The sequence below is a fragment of the Labeo rohita genome, chromosome 8, assembly GCF_022985175.1.
Source record: "Labeo rohita strain BAU-BD-2019 chromosome 8, IGBB_LRoh.1.0, whole genome shotgun sequence".
In the NCBI taxonomy this organism is placed as follows: Eukaryota; Metazoa; Chordata; class Actinopteri; order Cypriniformes; family Cyprinidae; genus Labeo; species Labeo rohita.
This window is the reverse complement of record NC_066876.1, coordinates 2,614,553-2,628,955: the sequence shown is the minus strand read 5'-3', so window position 1 is coordinate 2,628,955 and position 14,403 is coordinate 2,614,553. Positions and strand designations below refer to the sequence as shown.

The window sequence follows — 14,403 nt, the reverse complement described above, 5'->3', positions numbered from 1 at the left end:
TAAATTTGAAATGACGCACCAATGATTTTTTACTGAATATATATTCAAATACAATATTTAAATTCAACTATGCGAATTAAAACGACTATGCTAGCGCAGACAAACAAATACTCGGTCTGCAGCATCAGCGTGATGCTGAGAGAGACGCGCAATCTTGGGAACCTCCATCCTGCTTATTCATTTCACAGTTAAAAGTTAAACTTATATAAAACACACCACTGAAATAGAATAAAATAAAATTGAATAGAATAAAACACTGACGAACAGATAATGAGGACTGATCGTCTGTAGTACCCATGGATATTTATTTTGTAAATGTAGAGACACTTATCTTTTTTGTTTACTATAAGAATATATCAGCATGCTTAAGGATGTGTCATGACATCAAGTGAACACCAGTCTAATGCACCATGAGCTCGCACTAAGGCTACATTTGGCTATTTGGGGTTCATTTCTAACCTCTTAAAAACAATATATAGGTCTGTTTATTAAACGTATACAGCTTGCACATATGTGGTACCCGCACTATGTACTAAAGACGACTCAAACAGATTTTTTTCCATGACCAGCACAAGCCGACTACACTAGAGGTTAATTGATGCGCTCTTGGAGACCATGACGCGTGCCTGGTTCTGATGCTGCATTCAAAAGCTCTTCAGCTCAGAATCAATAGTTATTACTCTTAACTTCCATAACATGTAAAATTGTCTTATATACTTTTAGTTTCAGCATTTAGAGACTGCTGCGCACACCAAAAGAAAAGGCAAAAACTGTCGACATACATTGTGGATGGTGGTATATGATTGTCCGATTAATTTTTTATGCGTGTGTTACTCTATTCCCTGCGTCCCCCATCCCCAACCCCCCAAAATTAAACAAAGAGAAAAAGAAAAAAATACAATTCTCTTTGCATCAATCCGTGATGCTGTATTGCCATATTCGGTCATGGCTCAGACACAGACGCCAATAGTTTGGAAAGGCACGCCATAAAGGAAGCAACCTGATAGGACGAGAATACAGCAAACAGGTGACCGAAGAGTTTGACAGTCTTGAGGGGGTTGGGATTCAAATTAGTGGCGCGCTTTGGTGCTATTGGAAGAACAGACATCCATCTGTTACATAACGGCGCGTGTCAGGCGCGTGAGATCACCACTGATTTGAAATAAGGTGTGAGGCGTTTAATATAACCACCGAACAGCTAAAATGTCTGGTCATTGGGAAAATACAAACAGAAAAACTATGCTGTAAGAAATGAAATGTTTAGAAAAAGAAACATGCAAGTACATGCAAAATGCATTATGTTTATCCTCCTTTCCATATAAATAAAATATATTAACTTATACGTATTTCTAAACCTACACTTTTATTTTCGTCTCTAACCGTATCTTTTTATATACTGGGGATTGTTATTCCAAACCTCCATACTCTTGGTTTAACTAACTTGTTAAAGTTATGCTTTTGCTGTAGGCTATTTGGAGCAATATGAACATACCCAGTATGGTCCGCGTGTAAGCAGATGTTAACACTATAGCGTGGCTTGGTTATTTGTTGCGCGGTCATCACGCTGTATTATTTATTAGAGGTCCAATACGGTTTTCCTTATTAACCAGTGTCTTGAAATGTCACAAATTGTAACAGAACAACGACAAGTTAAAGTAACACACCAGGCCTACTTTAAATGCCTTGTTGCAATAACAGTTTGTTTAGCAATAAACAGTAAACCAGAATGCGAAATAGAAAATGAACTTGGATTTTTGACTGTGCTTTAACTCCCACATTTTACTGTGAAATACATACAGATTATAGGTCTATAGCACGAATAAGCACGTGCAAACACATGGAGGTTTATGAGACAATAAAAAATTGTCATCAATCACATGCGCATACCAGTGGTTTTGGATGAAGCTAACATCAATCAACAGATGGTAACTTTTGGGACAGTCAGATCAGATCTTCTCCCTTTGGCATCCCCCCCCTGCGTCCAACCGAAGACACAATAGACTAGAATCCCTCCCTCCACGCCAAAGAGCCCTATAAAAGACCCCTTTCGCCCACCCTGACCACAAAACTCTCTTCTCCTCTCTCAAGAGCACATCTAGACTCCATCATGACTCCAAACATTATTACCGAAGCCCATTCCCACTCATTCGGTTCTCGAATGACTGTAGCTCAGAGAAAAGAGGCACATGAATTGAGAAAGGTGAGAACAATTTTGGGTAACTTTCAACACCCCTGAACCATTTTAACGGTTGTACTTGTAGTATCTAAAACTCAAACTCACATTAACCAATTTCTTTCTTTTTTCAGACTCTCAAGCCACTGATGGAAAAAAGAAGGCGGGCTCGCATTAACGACAGCCTCAATCACTTAAAAACACTAATACTTCCTCTGGTCGGCAAAGACGTAAGTATCTTAACCTTGGCATGGCCATACAGCAAAACTAACATTCAAATGTATCTCAGTGTCTGAGCAATAGCCTAATGTGTCAAATCACCTTTCATTTGTAGGCTTCACGCTATTCAAAGCTGGAGAAAGCTGACATTCTCGAAATGACTGTGCGGTTCCTCAGAGATTTGCCTTCCTCATCAGCTAAAGGTGAGTGAGCTAATTTACTTCTGTTTTCACCATTTTCAGCGTTTGTCATCTGTAGTATTTCAGCTAGTCCAAGTTCATTTAATAATTCTCTTTTTCTCTCTCTTCAAAGGTCAAACAGACAGCTATAAAGAAGGATACAAAGCCTGCTTGCAGCGCATCTCTGCGATGCTGCCGCAATCCAACCTCGAAACAGAAACCCGTCAGCGCGTTAACGAGTTCATCCAGCACTCGATGGTGTCTGCGACGTCGTCCTGCCAGAACTGCTGTGCTCAGAACTCCAGAATGATTTCACAAATGCACCAGAGACTTGTGAGCTTGAGAAACAACAGCTCTGCAACGGAGAGCCACTCCATCAATACCGCGCCAGCTCCCAGTCAACCTCAGCCGGTGCCACAGGCAGCTGTGGACATGTGGAGACCGTGGTGACCAAACACGCAATACGAGTCTTCAGGGAAATTGTTTATAATGAACTTTGCATATTATTTATTTGTCATAGTACGTTTTAGTAAAAATGTAAAGCCTGTGATAGAGATTACATTTAATGAATTTAATGAATTGTGGCTATACTTTGTAAATGAAAGAAAGCCAGCGAGCACAGATCACGTTGTCTTCTATGAGCTTAACGTTATGCAATCCTCGTTGGGGTTTTAAATACTATGAGTTGTAATCAACAAAACTGTAAACCCCAAGGGTTAAAATGTATTTCTGAGGTTTGCACAATTGACTTGATTTCATTTGGTCTGTGCAAAGAAATCGTAAACACTATGTGTTAATTATTAATGGCAAAATGAATGTCCCTGAAGGAAGCTTAATCACAAAATGTTATTGTGAATGAACAGAAAAATAAAACCTTTTTGCTTTGAAATTCTTGAAATCTTGTTTGTTTATTTACCTATTGGAAATGGTTTTCAAAATGTCTTGCTGGAGAAATAAAGCATATAGCCTATATATGCTGAAAAGACAAACACATAAATAGCAAAACAATGTCATTAAATAGACACACATATAAGAAAACTGGGAAACAAAATAAACATTTTCTATTTAGCATCTGTTAAGAGGTCTTCATATGATTTGAGAGTAAAAAAAAAAAGATCTGTTTAACATTTCTTACAGCTCTCTCAGCTCAGTATTTTGCGCGGGAAACGGGTCGCCAAATATACCATTTTAAGTCTGTTTTATGAGACACTAAGTGGAATCGTAGCTATTTCTATCAAATCAATTTTAGCATTTCTTATAATAGGCTAGGTCTTCTTACAGACAGTGGCAAGACAACTGGCAACCAATTTCAACAAATATTAACAATTTTCTACTTAGCATCTGTTATAAGAGGTCTTCATATGGTTTGAGAACATAGAAATGACCTTCTCTTTAGTATCTTGTTCAGCTCTGTTTTGCGCAAGAAACAAGAGTCGCCAAAGATGCTTGTTTAGCTTTAAGTCTGTTTCATAAAACACTAGGCGGAATAGTAGCTATTTTCTATCAAATGAATCGCTGTGTAGCTTACGTTCATAAATGAACCACGAAACGCTGACAGAAACCGTTTAACACTGCTCTGGAAATTGTAACATAATAATACCTGGGTCATTCTATGGAAATGTCAGTTTTTCTGTCCCTAGCCTTTACATAAATATTACAGTTGAAAAACACGTGGGTTACAATTTATTTATATTTTAAAACGGAACAACAATTACACCTTCTTGAGCCATTAATGTGGAAATATTCGTTTTACTATATGACATAGTCACCACTAGTAAGCTACTACTAGATATACTGTAAAAACTTTAATTTGCTGTAAAGTTGCTTTGCAACGATATGTGTCGTGAAAGGCGCTATAAAAATAAATTTGAATTGAATTGAATTGAACTGAATTGTTTTTTAAATTAATTATATAGTATTCCAAGCACTACAAAATCGCTTGTCCCCATAGCCATGTAGAGAGGGAAGGTGCTTTATTTTGAGGTCAAAAAGGTTTTCTACCATTTAAAATACAATAATGTATCAAAATATGCTGTAAATGGCATAAAAAACTATATGCTGAATAAATATTATAAAATATATAATAAAAATAGTGGTCCCCTGGAGTTGTGTCACTGGTGTTACCGTCTAACAAAAATTGCTTATTTTGAAATAAAAATCACACTGATGACATCACTTGACTTTCTTTTTCATATTTCCTAAAGATCTGTGAGAAGCCCATGTTAAGTCCACTGTCTCTTTTTAGTTGTCAGAAATGTTCTCATTTATCTCATGATTTCATAGCTTTTATTGTTAGGGAATTGTAAACAAAACAAACAAACAAACAAAACAAAACAAAAAACTAGAAAACTAGAATACAAATGGATTAAACTGCTTAATTTAGTGAGTATACCATGTTTGACAACATGTGGTTTGATACCTTGCAGTAGCTATTTTGTAAAATGCATTTTTTTTTCTTAAAAATTGTCACTGGTGTCACTTGTGCCTTCCTTACGGGTAAGAGCAGTGAATATCAGTATATCAGGTCTTATGTATGTCACTCGTGATTCATTTCTGTCACATTAAATAAATAAAACATAATCTCCTTATTTCTTTCATTCTTATTATTTTTCTGTCTCTGAGATAAAATATTTCATAAAAACCTTTAATATTGGCAAATATTATTCAACCATGTCTGTAATCCTACTAGCCCACATGATGTAGGACCAGGCAGTTTAATTCAAAATGTCAAGGGTTTGTTCAAATCACTGAAAGTAATAAATGTGTTGAAGATCCATTAATTGTCACAGTTATAGCAATCTAAGAATCAGCACTCACTTTAACTGCTCAGACTCTCTTTGTGTTCTAACGAGACCTTTAGCACACTGATTGCATGACTGTAATTAGTGCTTGGGCAAGCAACATTGTTGTTGATCATACTTAGGGATTTGAATAACCGCCTAACTATTAAACATATGGTGTATAGCTCAACCCACTCTGCTCCCACTCCACAGGAGAGACTGATATCACAAATCATGCTGCTTGTTGAGGAGAGCTGTGTTATAACTTTGGTCAGTGTTTAATTAAGACAAAAGACTAATTTCATCCGCTGGACAATAAAACTGAGCAATTGAAATTCCATAGACTTCCATAGATGGAGGGACCCAAGCCAGAAAATAATAGAGGAATTGTCTTTCTTTGGCTTTACCTAACAACCATCCAAACGATGAGGAACAGCCTTGCAACTGCAGAGCAACAGAGAAAATGTTTTTAATTAAAAACTGAAAAGGCGGGAATTACCTAGCTGTTGAGGGTTTTTTTCTATTGTTGCATATAGGTTTTGGCAAGTAGCTGCTGATCCTCTTGAGGGAGGGGGTTGGGTTGGCTTACTGAAATGCTTGGGTTGAGCGAAGCTAAGAGAAAAGAGAACAATGAATTCAGAGTTCAGACAATTTTGGAAAGAAGGTCTGGTCCAACACAGCATCACATCAAAAGGAAGGAGGATTGTTGATTTTAATACAAACTAGATCACACAACCTCCCAATATTTAAAAAAAACACAATGAAACCGTTTGTAGACATCTCTATATACCAATGCATGTCTAAGAAGAATAAGCAACGTGGCAACTTTTTTTTTTTTTTAAGAGAATTTATATAAGGAAATCAGAATTGATGTTAAATGTGATGCTTACAAGGGACTAAGTGACTACTGAAAACTTTTAAGAGGACACACAGAGATTTTATAGGGAATTTAAAGTGCCACAACATTATCCATTGTTTTAATACATAATAGTAAGACAATAAAACCACTGGTTCATGCAGTTTCAGGGTCTCTTATATAGAAAACTGATAAAAGTACAAGAAGTATATACCAGACTGGCAGCGTATACTCAAGGACACAAACTAATACATAACAGTTAACTGTTCTTAAACACTAAGAATGAAAGCGGTAATAAATATTTAAAACATATAATATCCATATATACATGAAGAAGTAAGTGCATATGATATTAGGAGCTAAATAAAGAAATAACAAACCTCATAACATTATGTATTATAGAGAAAACACTTTTGAAAATAAATATTCTGTCTCTTGGCAATTTGAAACTGGTGCCATGAAGCGATTTCAGGCTTGGAAAACAGAATCAAATCTTCAACATATGGTCAGTCCTTTCAAAAAACACACACAAGCCATCTGGCATGCAGCATGAGGAAATGTGAAGACGCAAAACAACATTCAACTCTGCCTTTTCATAATTTGGACTCCTTTTGGTTTCAGTTTTCCTATTTTAATAAATTCTGAAGAACTGGTGCTATATTTATTTCAAATCTCAAACTTTACTGTAATGAGAAACACATATTCAAAACAATTCATACTGGAAATTGTTTGGTATGCACGGTATCAACAGGATGACAAATGCTGTGTATGTCAACCATTTCATGCTCAGGCTGTAACCCATTATGACTCCTGATCATCTTTGAGCAGAAAGCCAAGCAAAATCTCGCTACTGTCAGCAAGACTGAAGACTCAGAACTCACTGTTGAAATATGGATGAATTTATCTTCAATTTCAAATTGTTGTGCTATCATAAAGCTTTAAATAAAATAAATAAAATGATCTAATTACAGGCAATATATCAACAAGTATTGGTTTCATAATAATATGTGACCCTGGACCACAAAATCAGTCATAAGTCAATTTTCTGAAACTAAGATTTGCTGAATAAATAAGCTTTCCATTGATTTATAGTTAGGATATTGATGTATTAATAAGATATGACAGTATTTTGATTGTAAATCTGGAATCTGCTGGTGCAAAAAAATAAAAATACTGAGAAAATCGCCTTTAAAGTTGTCTAAATGAAGTTCTTAGCAATGCATATTACTAATCAAAAATTAAGTTTTGATACATTTACAGTAGAAAAATTACAAAATATCTTCATGGAACATGATCTTTACTTAATCCTAATTATTTTTGGTATTGTATTGTATTGTTAAGTATTGTTGGCTATTGCTACAAATATACCCACACTGCTTACAGGAAAAGTTCATTTCCCGAACAAAAATGTACAAATAATGTACTCACCCTCTTGTCATTCAAGATGCTCATGTCTTTCTTTCTTCAGTCATAAAGAAATTATGTTTTTTTGAGGAAAACCTTTTAGGATTTCTCTACAAGTGGACTTCTATAGTGCCACCCAGTTTGAACATCCAAAATGCAGTTTAAATGCATTTCAAAGGTCAGCTTCAAAGGGCTCTAAACGTGAACTCTACCTTTTTGGTAAAGACGTTTGATCTTGTTTGCATGTAAACAAGATCAATAACAATGTTTGTAAATACTGGGTCGGTACGTCTGCAGAGATATAGCACGATATTGAAGTTGGAGGAGAAAATGAGATGGGAGTTTTTCGACATACACTAACTAGCATGAACCAGAATACACACGCAGAGCTAGACAAGATGAGCATTTGAGGTTAAAGAGTATATAAACTATCCATTTTTTTTTTAAAATATTATCATTTCGCTAGATAAGACCCTTCTTCCTTTGAAGCTGCATTTAAACTGCATTTTTGGAAGTTCAAACTCTGGGGCACCATATCAGTCCACTATATGGATAGAAATCTTGAAATATTTTCCTCAGAAAACATGATTTCTTTATGACTGAAGGAAGAAAGACATGAACATGACAAGGAGGTGAGTAAATTATCTGTAAATTTTGTTCTGGAAGTGAATGTCTCCTTCAAGGCTGGCTTTGTGGTCCAGGGTCACATATCTATAATTCACTATGTAAGTGCACCAATCATCTTTTCCTTCTTATATCTAACAATAAGGAACAATCAATTAAAATGTTCTTTAAGTAATTGGAAGAGCAAAGTGACAACACTGCATGAAGTGTAACTTACAAAACACAGTGCACAGATTACTGTATTGAGAACTTAGATTGGTCTATGGAATATTCCTCCCAAAATGAACATTACATCATCATTTACTCATGCTTTTCCAAATGGAGATGTTCTCCTTGCCATGCAACTTGTGCACTATTGTTCCAGTAGTCTTCAGAAGTCATCTGAAAGATTTGTGTGAAATTTAAAGCTTTTAAATGAATCTTCCTCTTTGCTATAGCTTTCAAATTTAATTCATGTGCACAGTGTCAGATCTGATGTCAATGATGCCGAAACACCACTTGTTCTCACTTGTACATGGTATGCTTTAGTTAAGAGTACAATTTTTTTTTTTTGCAGAAGAAGCTATCCAGGGGTGCGTCTCCCGTACAACGACGTAACTCGCTGATTAACCTCCATAGTATGATGCATTGTTGTGGAAACTAACTAGCTAGTCATGACTGTTTCCCGAACACGGTCGCATCTCCGTCGTTTGAACCACATTGGTTGAACAATGTAGGGCCGTCACCAAGTAACAATTTATGTCATTTAACTGATTAGAGATTTCTAAAATGCAGCTATATTAAACATGGCACCTGATGACTAATTCACTATTTTGTGTTCCCTGTCATTTCACTTCATTTGATGTTTGATTCATTGCTCTTACGTCATACTCCGGGCTTCCTGTAGGCATTTATGCGCATGCGCATTATTCAAAAAACGTCGCTTATAGAGGAAGCTTAAAAATACATAGATTAAAATGCATTTATATTTAGATCAAGTAAAAGATATAGATTGTACTGCATGTTAGATTGCTTATTGTGCCCAAGAGCATCATTTATTGAGCCCATATGTCTTACTAACAAGGAACTATGTGGTTAACAGGTCGAGAGCTGTAGTTCCAACCACGTAAGTTTGTGACACTGTTTGCGAATGTTTGTTTGAACTATGGTTTTGGGAAACACCGAATCATTGAACTATATTGGTAACGACGGAACTTGTGACCATAGTTGGCTAACGATGCTTTTGGGAAACGCACCCCAGATCAGATGGTCACTGCAGTCCCCCGGATCCAGTCCGAACCCAGCCCAGACGGTGGATTGGCACCTAGAGACAACCTCTACAGCCCTGAATGTCAGCGGAGACCACATCGACTAGATGAGCCCCAGAGACGGATCCCCAGTGAAGACCTCGTCACCTAGACGGCCGTCGGCACAAGACCACGGGAACCAGATGAGTCCCTTGCGTCTGCCCAGAGGAGAACTGGCCCCCCGACTGAGCCTGGTTTCTCCCAAGGTTTTTTTCTCCATTTGTCACCGATGGAGTTTTGGTTCCTTGCCGCTGTCGCCTCTGGCTTGCTTAGCTGGGGACACTTATCGATATCGTATACCAGGGGTGCTCAGCCCTGGTCCTGGAGATCGACTTTCCTGCAGAGTTCAGCTCCAACCCTGACCAAACACACCTGAACCAGCTCATTAGGATCTGAAGGAGCACTTGATAATTACAAACAGGTGTGTTTGATCAGGGTTGGAACTAAACTCTGCAGGAAAGTCGATCTCCAGGACCATGGTTGAGCACCCCTGACATATACTATTTGAACTGAACTGAGCTGGATGATGAGATCAATGATGAACTGCCTTTAACTGGAAATTGAGTGTTTACTGTTGACCTTTTGCATTATTGATGCACTATTTCCTATTTAATATTGTACAACCGCTTTGTCACAATTCTGTATTGTTAAAAAAGGGTAAATAAAGTTAAAAAAAGACCTTACTGTAAACTGTGAAAAACTGCACATGGTTTATATACAGTAAAATACTGTCTATTTGATGTTTTCTAAGTGTATTTTGCAAGTAAAAACTATGAATTACCATAACATTCATACTGAAAAACAGTAAAAGGGCATTCACAAGAATTCATGTGTGACACATCACATATGACTATACTTTACACAAATAATTCAGTTTCTTCTAAGTTTTGTTGTAAGTATTTTAATGTCATGTGTTAATAATAATGTTTGTAACATTATTATTACACAATATTCAATAATATAATCGATTTGACTCCACTGACACTGTCAGATATGAACAATGCTTGAACTAAATGGAGCTGAACAACAACACCATTGTCTTCTGTAGTGCAGCTTTACAACTGAATTATATTTGTTCATAATTCATGAATTTTGCAACATAGACACTGTTATTAAACTGAATTGAAGCCGAACCACAGCTGCTGATTTACCATAAATTTAGCAAGATTTATTTATTTATTTATTTTACAAAGATACATGGGCAGTGCCTACTAACAGATATGGCTATTCCAGTAACTGCAGTGAAAACAAAGGTAACACTTTAGATTAGGGAACCCATATTCCCTATCAACCAAGAATTTTCCCTCAATAAATTCATAATCTGCTGCTTATTAATGGTAAAAGGTAGTTGCTGTAGTAGTTATGTTTAGGTATTGGGTAGGGTTAAGGAATCTAGAATATGTCCATGCATTAATGTGTACTTTTTAAGTGTTAATAAATGGCCAGTATGCTAGTAATATGCAGAAGAAGGGTTTAGCTGTTCATCATGATTTTTATATCATGATGAATGATGGATGGTTTATGTAAAGGTTTATATAATAAAAGGCCTTTAAAAATGTAGGATGGAGACAAATCCCTACATTATTTTATTTCTTTTATGATGTCAAAATAACAAATAATACTGAATAGTATTATATAGGCTTAGTTAAACTTTCTTCTTCTTAATATATAATATATAATATATAATATAATAAACCTTCTTAATATATAATATACATTATAATCAGTGTTGTGCAAGTTACTCTGCAAATGTAATTAAATGACTGATTACTCAATTTAAGAATAATCTGGTTACTGTTCTGATAACTTTATTTCAAAAGTGGTTAGTTACCTTACTAGTTATGTTACTTTTTTTCTGTACATCCATGAAATTTGCATGAAAAAGTAAGTTTCATGTCGCATAGCCACAACATCCCAGCATAAACACTCCTGATAAATATTTGTTATTAAAGCATCAGCATTCACAAACCACAAACTGTTATTTTTAACTAAAAGCAAGCATAGGCAGCTGTGTGCATGGTTTGGCATGGTAGAATGCCAGCAAAGAGCGCTCGCTTTATAATCTCTATAAGGTTGAGTCTGAGTTCATCACATTCTCACAAAGCTCTGTTACAACATAATGAATACAGTCATGGCCAAAAATATCGGCACCCTTGCAATTCTGTCAGAAAATGCAACCCTTCTCTCAGAAAATTGTTGCAGTTGCAAATGCTTTGATACTCACGTTTATTTTTTGTTTTGTTTGCATTGAACAACACAAAAAAACAGAGAAGAAAAGTCAAATCTGATACAACACAGAACCCAAAAAATGCACTGTTGTTGGCACCCTTAACTTAATATGTGGTAGCACCCCCTCTGGAAAAAATAACTGAAATCAGTCGCTTCCTGTAACCATGAATGAGTTTCTTACTCCTCTCTACTGGAATTTTGGACCACTCTTCTTTTGCAAACTGCTCCAGGTCATTCAGATTTGAAGGATGTCTTCTCCCAACTGCTGTTTTGAGATCTCTCCACAGGTGTTCTATGGGATTCAGATCTACACTCATTGCTGGCCATTTCTGAACTCTTCAGCTCTTTGTTTGTAAACATTTCTGAGTGCTTTTTGAAGTGTGTTTCGGGTCATTGTCCTGCTGGAAAGACCCATGACCTCTGGTGGAGATGCAGTTTTCTGACACTGGCCACTACGTTGCGCCCCAAAATTCTTTGGTAATCATCAGATTTCATGACACCGTTCACACAGTCAAGGCATCCAGTGCCAGAAGCAGCAAAGAAACCCCAAAACATCTTTGAACCTACACCATGTTTGACTGTAGGGACTGTGTTATTTTCTTTGAAGACCTCATTTCTTTTTCTGTAAACAGTGCCATGATGTCCTTTACCAAAAACCTCTACTTTTGTCTCATTTGTCCACAGTACGTTCTCCCAGAAGGATTGTGGTTTTGTCACATAAGTTTTGACAAACTCCAGTCTTGCTTTTTTATGCAGTGGTGTCCTCCTGTGTCTTCTACCATAGCGTCCCATTTCATTCAGATGGCGACAGATAGTGTGAGCTGACACTGTTGTACCCTGTGTCTGCAGATCAGCTTGAATTTGTTTGGAAATTAATCTGGGTTCTTTATCCACCATTCAAACAATCCTCCGTTGTAATTTTTCATTCATTTTGCTCTTCCGTCCACGTCCAGGGAGGTTAGTTACAGTGCCATGGGCTGTAAACCTCTTGATGATATTGCACACAGTGGACACAGAAACATTAAGATCTCTGAAGATGGACGTGTAGCTTTGAGATTGTCCGTTTTTCCACAATTTTTTCTCTCAAATCCAGAGAACTCTTTACACTTCTTTCTTTTCTCAGTGTGACACACAACACAAAGGTTAAGTCAACTTTTCTCCATTTTAACTGGTTGCAAGTGTGATTACTATATTGCCCACATCTGTTACTTGCCACAGGTGTGTCTAAATACAAATTACAGGAGCATCACGTGCTTGAAAAGCAATTATTTCTTACAATTTTGACAAGGTGCCAATAATTTTGTCCAGCCATTTTTGGGTTCTGGGTGAAATTTTATCAGGTTTGACTTTTCTTCTCTGTTTTGTGTGTGTGTATGTGTGTGTTGTTGCAGTGCAAACAAAAACAATAAGCACGTGAATACCAAAACATTTGCAATTGGAACAATTTTCTGAGAGAAGTGTTGCATTTTCTGACAGAATTGCAAGGGTGCCAATATTTTTGGCCATGAATGTATATGCATAATAAATCTTTTATAATGTCTACAAATTGTGTGTTATAATGAGATGATTCGTGAGCATGCAAATATCAGCATTGTGTTTTGAGCAGTGAGTGGATTCTAAAGACATGTTATACAGACACACTGCAAAGACATGTTATACAGTAACAATAATATGCATTACTATATGTAATATAAACTCCTTGACTAATATGAAAGCCTTCTTAACCTGCTTGTTCCTGTGTTCTTAACTTATAGAATGAAAAAAAAAGTCAATTGGAAAAATCAGTTCAGCTGTGTGGTATACCCATATGCTTCACAATGTCTTCTTTCGTGTTCAGCAGTAGAAATAATTTCATACAGGTCTGGAACAACTTAAGGGTGAGTAAATGGTGACAGAATTTTGGGTGGACTATCTCTTTGGTATTGCAATGATCTATATTCTTGTGAGTCTTGTCGTTCTGTTACAGTAATTCAGTCAACTCCTTTTGTTAGTAATGTATATGTAACTCATGGTTAGCTGACATGGTGTCAACTGTATGGTAGACCTTACTTTGAATAAGAAACAATTCTGTCAAAAGGAGGAAAGAAAACAAAGTTTACTACCCCACCCCATTATCTGCATTTGGCATGGCTTTTCAGTTTTCAGGTGACAGCATTAGACAGTATTAAAAGGAAGAAGTTGCTGATCAGTCATCAAATAATATGGATAACCCTAATAGTAGGAACTCAAACCATAAAGTTGCAGAAGTAGGGTAAACAACAGAAATATGCAGAAATATATATATTTTTTTACAGTATTATATGACCGGTTATGGTTGATATGCCTGTGAAAGGTAAAAATATCCAAATGGTAGCACAGGCTGACAACAGTGGGGGTCTGAGAGGGGAATATAAGCATGCCCATTTGAATATATTTTCTCCTTAAGCACAGTGGGGGGAAAACAGGTTTAGAATTCAATTTCATAAATGTGACCCTAGACTACAAAACCAGTCATAAGGGTCCATTTTTTTAAACTGAGATTTATACATGATCTGAAAGCTAAACAAATAAGCTAAATAAACCATTGATGTATGACTTGTTGTGAAAACAATATTTGGCCGAGATACAACTATTTGAAAATCTGAAATCTGAGGGTGAAAATAAATAAATAAAT

At 36.3% G+C, this 14,403-nt stretch overlaps 1 protein-coding gene across 1 annotated transcript; it reads left to right on the top strand.

The window, feature by feature from the left end:
- Window positions 1-2,107: 2,107 nt before the first annotated feature.
- hes2.1 (hes family bHLH transcription factor 2, tandem duplicate 1) lies at window positions 2,108-3,021 on the top strand. The gene is made up of 4 exons (XM_051116444.1): window positions 2,108-2,200; window positions 2,308-2,403; window positions 2,508-2,595; window positions 2,705-3,021. The coding sequence occupies exons 1-4, from the start codon at window positions 2,108-2,110 to the stop codon at window positions 3,019-3,021; spliced, it is 594 nt and encodes a 197-aa protein (XP_050972401.1).
- The last annotated feature ends 11,382 nt before the right edge of the window (window positions 3,022-14,403 follow it).

What these genes read in the sequence shown, in the direction of transcription:
- hes2.1 (XM_051116444.1), top strand. Translation starts at nt 2,108, where the DNA reads ATGACTCCAAACATTATTACCGAAGCCCATTCCCACTCATTCGGTTCT. An exon ending in AGGCACATGAATTGAGAAAG is followed by an intron (nt 2,201 to 2,307) that starts GTGAGAACAATT and finishes TTCTTTTTTCAG; the next exon opens with ACTCTCAAGCCACTGATGGA. An exon ending in TTCCTCTGGTCGGCAAAGAC is followed by an intron (nt 2,404 to 2,507) that starts GTAAGTATCTTA and finishes TTTCATTTGTAG; the next exon opens with GCTTCACGCTATTCAAAGCT.